Genomic DNA, 10238 nt, shown 5'->3' with positions numbered 1-10238 from the left:
AGTACCTCGGGCAACCGAGATGGTAGTATCCTTATACCTGAGTGGTCCTGGTAAGGCACTTGGAGTATTGGGGTGTTACAATATTAATGTGGGAAATTTATGGTTTGGGAATTTGTGTTTTAAGATGAGAAATACATGAAGATGAATGATGAAACCAGGATACATTAAAAGATGAACAAATAAATTAAGATGGGAAATAATAACGGGTTTGCTAAAGATCGCCCCTAGTTTTAGTCATCTCGCCCCTAAATATTATCTTTTTGCCCTTAAGTAATTAAAACCCCATATACTTTCCTTTTTACTCATGTTCGATTTTAAATTTAAAATTTTTTTAAAAAAAAAGCTTCAGAAATTAACAAAAACAAAACCGTCTCAAAATAATACAAAATAGGGATTTAAATTGGACAAAAAGTGACGATTAAAGAACCAAAAAACTTAAAACATCATAACTTTGTGCTCGGGTGTCCGATTTTGGCGAATTTTTTTTCAAATCGCTTAACTTGACAAGACGAACGCAGTAGGAAAAAAAAATTTGAAAAATTGTCCATTCGTGTAAAAAACACGAATTGACCTAGGCCGATTCATGTGGTTTACATGAACCTGCCTGGGCCAGTTCGTATAATCCACATGAACTGGCCTAGGCCCATTCGTGTGATTTACATGAACTGGCCAAGGTTGGTTCATGTAAACCACATGAACCGGCCTAGGCCAGTTCATGTTTTTCACACGAATGGGCCCACTTTCCAATTTTTTTTACCATTGCGTTCGTCTCGTCGAGTTAAGTGATTTGAAAAAAAATCGTCAAAATCGGACACCCGAGCACAAAGTTATGATCGTTTGAAATTTTTACGTTTCTAATCGTCAATTTTGTTTCGAATTTAATCGTGCTTGATTATTAATTATCGTAAAATGGGTCACCGTCACTCATATTTTGAATTACCGATAAAAATTAGTTTTGAAAATGTTTTAGAGTAAAGGGCAAAGTTGGAAAGTGAAATGAACATTAGGGGCGAGATGAGTAATATAGGGGCGATTTTTAGTAATTTTGAATAATAAATGGGTTAAGATGAAGTTGGGACTCAAGGAAGAACAACTTAGGAATTTTCTAGAGGAGATTAAGTGTATGCAATAAAAGACAGAAATTCGGACGCATAAACTAATTATCTCGTTATTCTGAAAAAAATATCCCATTGAACATATTTGTTTTCGTAAAAAGAAGTCTTCTTCTATTTTTTAAAAATTTAACATTGTATTTTTTTTTCCTAAGTATGAAATAAATTTAAAATACTTATCATATTGGACTAGTTATTAATTTATTAAAATATTTACAAAATCACAAAATTAACTTATTTATAATTTCTTAATAAATAATAATTAAAAAGTAAGAGAGAGGTTTTGGTGGGGTCAAGAATGTGGGAAATGATTGGAATTGTTAGAAAGTGAAAATAATTGGGTTTGTGACCTAGGTCGTGACCTTTTGCTTGAGAGAGTGAAAATGAGTCAAAATAAATAAGGTAGAATTAAGGGTAAAACCGGGTCGCGACCTAATTAGCGCGACCCTTACTTGGGAATGGTCTAATAATAGGAAAATAAGCTATAAGGTATAAAGGTGTGAATTTTATGATTTATTTTATTAAAAAAATTCAAAATTCAAATATTTTATAAATTTTTTGATTTATTTTATAAAAAAAAATAATTTTTTTTAAATATTCTAGAATTTTGTAAATAGATCCTGTTTGGTAAATACCCCATGTGATCCACACCAATGGTAACATGGGGGAATATGGGTTATTATTTAAGAAAAGGAGAAAAAATGAGGGGTAAAATTGAAAAGTTTGATTAGGGCCACTTGAATAAATTAATATTTTAATTGGGTTTAGGTCGGTTAAATGGGTGGTGGGTGAGTGAGCCATTTGATGGCAAATTTGTAAATAGGTAGTGAGTATAAAGATAACTTAGTCATTTTTTAGGACAAATAAGGTATGTTAACATTGGTGTGGATCGTTCTTTTAGGTAACTACCATTGGTGCGGATCGGAAGGAGTAGCAGATTAAATATTGGCAGAAACAGATTGTTAAAGCAGATTATAATTAGAAAAATTTGTTGACATGTTTTACTAGCATATTGAATTAGCAAATTCAATTAGGAGAATTAAATTAGCAAATTCTTTCTTTCAATTGTAAAATGACATATAAGGACTTGATTAAACTATTGATTATAGAATAAAGGTAGAGTTTAATATTTTTCAACGGGTAAAAATGTGAATTTATTTTTTTTCCTAATCTACTGATAGAATATGTTGGGGGAAGCAGCATATTGTAAAATAGTAGATTTGACCCCAGACTACTATTTCAATATGTTGTTTACCAAACACCTCAAATAGCATATTGATTGGTCAAATATGCTAAAGGCCCCAAATATCAGGGGCGGAGGTAGCCTGATTCTACAAGGGTTGTAGCCCTAGATGAAATAACAAATACTCCCTACATTTTTCCTATTTTCTTCCCCTTTGTTTTTTGGTGGTCAAAGTTCCCGAACTTTGACCGTAAATAAGTTGGAGAATAAAAACTATTTATTTATAAAACTAAAACATTTACGATTAATATCAAGACATCTTTTAAGAAAAAAAAAATTCGACAAAAAAAGTAACATATAGATGTCGAAAAATATAGTCAAAGGTAATGGGAGGATGTTACCATCATTGTTTCCCGAGACAATGTTTCAAAACTCCAACTAAAGAACAATTTAAATAAATAACAAGTTTAGTGATTTACAAATGATTAAATGATTAATAAATGTAAACTATAACATATACAACACGACTACCATCTAAGTCATCTAAGTAGGTAGCTCGACTCCAAGTCCAAAGCGCGTCCCATATCCCGCATGACACCAAATCAACCTGTACTCAACCTGCTCCCCATATGATCGAAAATATCATATGGATCGACACAGGCCACCCCAGAAATAGGTGACAATTTATACAGACACACACACACGTCTGTTTTAATAAAAAAACATAAGACACAACGTGATAGATAAATATGCAACATGCCAATGATATAAATGATACAATATTATACAATCACCACGTCGGTACTGGGACACGACCAGACGTACCCACAACCACTGGTGTTAGAGATACGACCATGACACCACACCTCACAAACAGGTACTCGGAACACGTTCGTGGTACCGGGCCCGAGAGCGACTCAGATCCCCTGCCAGACGTCGTGCCTCAACCATACGAGTCCCTCCGTAACTCAAGTCATTAGTGTGCACATCCCTCTTAGAGAAGGAAGCTCCAAGAGGAGACTCGAGCGTGAGACGGTTGGGAGACCGTCTCACGTCTCCTTAACAACAAGTAACCAATCATAAACCGTCATGCTCTCCAATATGCATCACAAACACAACAAATGCAAGATACCACACATTATGCCAATTACCGACTAATCATGATACACATTCCCAAATAGGATATGAATATCAATTCCTCAATAATTCACAACAAATATATTATAATGCATTGACCACTTAATAACGACTCACATGACCATTCAAACTTATTGAAACCAAGTAGGATTAACCTACCTTTTAGCAATACCGTCAAAGAATTAAGTAAACGTATACAAATGTGCTCCTCCATAAAACAGTCACCTAAATAAGATAATAAATACATATAATTACTAACTAATCTAACTATAAGACAATATATAATTAATTAATTAAATCCCGTCTTAAATCCACCCAAACCCATGAAAATACACCCAAACACACACGAGTAAACCCGTGTGAACAGCCCCTATTACACGCCCAAAACAGCCCCCAAAACACCCTCATCACTCACAGCCAACACTACTAACACCACCATCGTGCACCACCCTCACCCCAGCTACCCACCACTCTGGTCAGCCACCTCACACGGCCCCAAACAACCGCCCCAAATAGCAGCAACAACAACAGGAACTAGCAGCCCTATACACCCATAAACACGACATAGATACACAAACCAAAAATACCACTAAACCACCACCTAGCCGCACCACCACCACCACTCCCATCTAGTCACTGTGGTCACAGCCTGCCCAACCACCAGCAACGCTACCCAACACCAGCCCTAATCCACCATACACGACACCAACAATAATAACCAACAATAACTCAACCCGTATTATACCCCTTACTGCCACCCAATCCACCACCCACGACAACCAACGTGACCTCCCAACTTCCCACGTCAACATCCACCCAAAACCACCCTAGGTCAGGCCCCAAACAGGGGTGAAAACCATCCCAAGACCGAGTCACAACAACCCACTCGATCGAGCCCCACTCTTACTCGATCGAGTAGCCGTCACTCGATCGAGTACCCGACTTACTCGATCAAGTGCCCCAAGACAGCTATCCCACTCGACCGAGTCTAGCCCACTCGATCGAGCCTAACCTACTCGATCGAGTATCCCCCACTCGATCGAGTCATGCTGACTCGTTAGCTACCCGCATGCTTAACTCAACTACTTTTCACAACTATATATATATATATATATATATATATATATATATATATATATATATATATATATATATATATATATATATATATATATATATATATATATATATATATATATATATATATATATAAGAGAGAGAGAGAGAGAGAGTTAGGATCTTGTGAGTTTGGTTTCTTATGGTGAGTTGTGAGTTTGTGCTTTGAAATCCCAACCATTAGATTATATTAGAGATGAATGGCCAAGATCTAATCTCGTGTGTCATATATTATCTCCTTGTCCCTCAATTTCCGGTCATTTATTTTCTCTCTTTTCGCGATCAAATTCTTAACAATTGTTCTCCGTTCTCTCGCTTCAGTTACTATGCTGTTACTCTACATTTTCATCTGTTTTATGTTCAATATTCATCATATTTTCTGCAATTCAAGGTACTTTTATGACTTCTTTCTCCTTTTATTCATCATATTTACTGCAATTCAAGGTAATTTTGTCTCACATTTCAGTCTGATGATCATCATCTTCCATCACTCGTCAAATCCTTTAATTCTGAGCAATTTAACCGCCTATCATGGTCCAGGTCCTCAATTCTGAGGAGTATTACCTCAGTCTCCTCGCTGGTGATCTCATCAACGACACCATTGCTCTCTGGAATCCAGCCCCTTTGATAGGGTACTGTTTTCATCTTTATCTTCCTTTTGAATTTATTAATCTCATTCAATTTCAATTCAAGATTGCATTTGAATTAAGTGTCTTCATCAATTTGATTCATGTTTCGTCATCTATTGTTCTTTTTACTGCGTTTAATATGAATTGATGTTGATTAAGTTAGGAACTTGCGCTAAAAGTTTGGTTTAATTTTTTCAATTGAATTATTGCAATACATTTGAATTGAGTTTCTTCAGCAAACTGATTCTTGTTTCATCACCTAATTGTTAAGGTGTCACTCCGTCTGTTATTCAGGTCTCACTCCATCTTCGTCTTGTGTTTTGTTCTTCCCTGGGTCGTTTTTACCTTCTTCAAGTCATATTGTTGTCTTTTTCCAGTTATTTGTGATATTGATTGATATTATTGCTATCTTATATTGTATATAATTTGGTTTTACACTTTTCCTGTATATTTAAAGCTATTACTGTGATTGCAGTTTGATAGTTCTTCTAATTTTGCGAATTCGTGTTTTCATTGTTGTTGCAGCTATTCAACGAGAACTTATCTCACTATCTGCTGCTGATGATAGGATGAGTTAGTAAGGGGTATCGTTTACGTTATTGTAGTTTTTGATGTTCGCTTGTTATTTTGCACAAATATTGTTAATGTTCAGTAAGAGTCGATGTTAATTTCTAGAGGTCCTTCGGTTTGTTTCATCTGATCATTTCAAGGAACTATTAAGTCGACTATGGTTTTATGTCAATGTCAATTAGACTATACACACCATATACTAATTAACTTCTGACAAAATTCATGTCGATGTGTCATATGTTGAATGCTCTTCAATTTCATCTTACTTTCTCTCTCTTCCCATTTCTTTCATTTTTCCAAAATAATATTACTCTTATCAATTTCATCTCAAGATTATAGCAATCAAATGGAAACTCCTTCAAATATCTCTCAATAATCATCTTTCGTGTTGAATCACCTTGCCATGATTGGAATCCTTCTCCTTCTTCTCAGTTGCTGATCATTAAGTCAAAAGTATCACATTCATGACCTTCAAAAAGACGTCGCAGATCTGAAGATGAACATCACGCTCTTGTTGTATATCGAGTCTAGTCGTCATCGCGAAGCTTGACTTGATTCTTCTCGTGTCTTTACTGCTTGTCTTCACATGTTGTTTGGCGATAATGCTAATTGATTTTGATTATTCGTCGTTTTTTGTGAATTTGATGATGTTATGATCATTCTATCTTTACTTCTTGTCTTCGCATTCTATTTGGCAATAATGCTAATTGATCAGTTTTGAGCATGCTAAATTTGTTGATGATATGTCCCTTTCTTGTTGATTTTTAATTGATATGTGCATCGGCTTTATCTTTTCTCTGGTGGTTCTCATCTAATTGATAGTATTAACATTGAAGCTTGACGAGTTTTGTATTTTTTTGGTTGTCGGAATGTTAATTAGGCACAAATATAATAAGGATGATGATAAACGTTCCGGCAAAGATTGAATTGAGGAGTTGCTGGATTGACAGATGAAGTATTGACCTTTGCGTGTATACTTTTTTTTCAATTAAATTGATGCATTTAAATTAGTTATTAAGTATGTTTTCGGTTATTATTCTGAAAATAGCTCATAATCGTAGGAATGACTTTTACACGTTTACGTTTCTGTCGATTTTGAAATCGTTTGATGATTATTTGCTTCAATTGTGTTTTGTAAATCTCTCCATCACATCTGCATCTCTTCGAGATTTTCAAGACCGATTTTCAGTCTGACTGAAGGAGGAAGCAGACGAGCTGAAGTTTTCTTATTTTTAGTGAAAATTGAAATGTGCTATGTTTTCTTATCTTGATCCAATGATTTTGATGTTTTAGTCTTCTTCTTATGATTAGAATGTTTTAATTTTGGTTTTATGGTGCCTTTGGTCATGATCTACTCCATCTTATGATTTTACTGTTTTAATTGGTGATGCAACAGGTGCGCGGAGACGCGTTTGGAACCGAGTCAAACTGTTGAGCAAGTGATGGCCAACATTGATGGATGCTTCGATTATGGTGATAGTGAGATGGGTGTTCTGCTAGAGGATTATATAACCTGTTAAGAGTAGAGTAACACCACAATAACACTACAATTACACAAGAATAACACTATAATAACACCAAAATAACACCAAAGTAACAACACAATAACACCATAATAACAGCGGAGTAACAACAGAGTAACAACACAATAACACCACAATAACAACGGAATAACAGCAAAATGACACCATAGTAACACATGTTAAAAACAAGAAGAAGAATAACAGTGGACTAACAGGTGGTAACACAAAAAAAGGTAAAAAATAACAAGTGGTTAAAAAACAGAAGAATAACAGTGGAATAACAGGTGTTAACACAAAAAAAAGTAAAAAATAACACGTGATAAAAAAACAAGAAGAATAACAGTGGACTAACACGTGGTAACACAAAAACAAAGGTAAAATATAATATGGGGTAAAAACCAGAAGAATAATAGTGGAATAATACGTGGTAAAAAAAATAACAGTGGAATAACAGGTGGTAACACACAAAAAGCTTAAAAAATAACACGTGGTAAAAAAAAACAAGAAGAATAACAGTGGACTAACAAGTAGTAACACAAAAACAAAGGTAAAAAATATCATGTGATAAAAAACAGAAGAACAACAGTGGAATAACAGGTGGTAACATAAAAAAAAAAGTAAAAATAACACGTGGTAAAAAACAAGAAAAACATGTGGTAACACAAAAAAAAGTTAAATAATAACAAGTGGTTAAAAAACAGAAGAAGAACGGTGGAATAACAGGTGGTAACACAAAAACAAAGGTAAAAAATATAATGTGATAAAAAACAGAAGAATAACAGTGGAATAACAAGTGGTAACACAAAAAAAAGTAAAAATAACACGTGATAAAAAAATAACAGTGGAATAAGAGGTGGTAATACACAAAAAGGTAAAAAAAGATTATGTGGTAAAAAAACAGAAAAAAAACAGTGGAATAACAGGTGGTAACAAAAACAAAAAGTAAAAAATAACACGTGGTAAAAAAACAAGAAGAAGAATGACATTGGACTAACAGGTGGTAACACAAAAAAAGGTAAAAAATAACAAGTGGTTAAAAAATAGAAGAATAACAGTGGAATAATAGGTGGTAACACAAAAAAAGTAAAAAATAACACGTGGTAAAAAAATAACAGTGAAATAACAGGTGGTAACACACAAAAAGTTAAAAAAATAACACATGGTCAAAAAACAAAAGAATAACAGTTAAATAACTGGTGGTAACACAAAAAAAAATTATTATATTTTTTTTTTTGAGGGGAAAACCCGAAGGCTAACTTTAATAACGAAAGATCAAACAAAACAGCATCGTTCGCAGTCGGTGGTAAGACACTCGACCACTCCCTTATACCAGAAATCCTAGGATAAACATGAGCTAAAGCGTGGGCAACCGAATTGTTCACCCGACTAGAAAACGACCAAACAACAAAATTAAAATACACACTTAAACATAAAACCTCATCTATAACTAGCATAAAAGAACTACGACCAGCTTGCTTCTTGTTGAGCGCTTCAATGACCTGTGCACAGTCACTTTCCATCACGATGTCCTTGTATCCCAGCCGCATCGCTTCCTTGGCACCTTCCAAAACAGCTACAGCTTCCGCCACATGCGGCTCCCAAACTTGGTCCTGCACGACTGAAATGCCCCACAAAACCGCACCCCTATCATCCCGACAAACAAGGCATAGGCTCACTCCTTCCCCCTCTTTTACCCCCGCATCCACGTTAATTTTAACGCACCCCGAAGGTGCCGGCCGCCAGCTTCCTCCATCCTCAACCCCCATCCCGTCTTCCCTCCTCCTTCTTCCTCGCCTCACCTCATGCTCCGACCCTTCAAGCTCAGCTACCACATCTCCCACCCGTCTAATAACCACCATAGGATCGACCTCCTTCGCATCGAAGATAACTTTGTTACGATGCTCCCATATCGCCCAACAACCCAACATAAAGAGCCTATGCTCCCTCCCTCCGAGCTCCCTCCATCTCTCCTCCACCCAGTCACGTATCCCGCTTTCTGTGGCTCCCACCCCGCCCCCTAACCCGAGACCCTCCCACACCTTCTGAGCAACCCCGCAATTTTTAAAAAGATGAATATTCGTTTCATAAAAAGAATTACATAAAGAACAGAAAGAGATATCACCTCGAATCCGAGACGCAATATTCGCTCTCGTTGCCAGCGCTTCACTGCACAGTTGCCAAAAGAACATCTTCACTCGGGGCCAAACCGGGACATTCCAGAGCCTCTTCCACAGCCACATCTCACTTTCTCTATCCGAGGACCCACTCACCTCCATCCCATCACCTCCGGCTAGAGATCTATAAGCCGACTTCACAGAATACATCCCATCCTTCTCCGCATTCCAATACCAAATATCCATAGGCCGATGTTGGCTCACTCTGATGTTAAGAATACGCTCGTCTCAAAAGGCAAAAACAAGCTCGAAACTCGTTCCAAGTTCCAGCCGCCTTGCTCGGAAAGAAGTTCACAAACTCTCAGGTTCTCATTCCTATCTACACAAGGCAATATAACCCGACCCGTATGGGTCCAAGGCAGCCACGCATCACGCCACACCCTCGTCGACTTCCCATCCCCAATCCTCCGTCTCATCCCAGTCTCCAAAACGACCCGAGCTTCCATCAGTCCTCTCCACGTGTAGCTCGGGTTTGCACCTAGCTGCGCTGTCATGAACTCACCATCGGGATAGTATTTGGCTCGCATAATCTGTTCCCATAAATTACTCGTCTCAGTAACAAGTCGCCAAGCTTGTTTTCCGAGTAGCGCAAGATTGAACAGCTGAAAATCACGGAACCCCATACCCCTCATTCCCTTAGGCTGACACAATTTCTTCCAAGCCACCCAACTAATGCCCCTTCTCCCCTCCTCATGATTCCACCAAAACCGAGACATCAATATCCGAAGCTCATTACAAAAGTTGACGGGAATTTTAAACACACTCATAACATAGGTAGGGAGTGAATTGGCCAC

General features: G+C 36.8%; 1 protein-coding gene across 1 annotated transcript; it reads right to left on the bottom strand.

Annotated features, from left to right (window-relative positions):
* Positions 1 to 6123: 6123 nt before the first annotated feature.
* On the bottom strand, positions 6124 to 9630 carry LOC141628269 (uncharacterized). The gene is made up of 2 exons (XM_074441432.1): positions 8601 to 9630; positions 6124 to 6182 (listed from the first exon to the last, which is right to left on the bottom strand). The coding sequence occupies exons 1-2, from the start codon at positions 9628 to 9630 to the stop codon at positions 6124 to 6126; spliced, it is 1089 nt and encodes a 362-aa protein (XP_074297533.1).
* Between the last annotated feature and the right edge of the window lie 608 nt (positions 9631 to 10238).

The sequence above is a fragment of the Silene latifolia genome, chromosome Y (genome assembly GCF_048544455.1).
Source record: "Silene latifolia isolate original U9 population chromosome Y, ASM4854445v1, whole genome shotgun sequence".
NCBI lineage: Eukaryota > Viridiplantae > Streptophyta > Magnoliopsida > Caryophyllales > Caryophyllaceae > Silene > Silene latifolia.
This window is presented reverse-complemented; position numbering and strand designations above follow the sequence as displayed.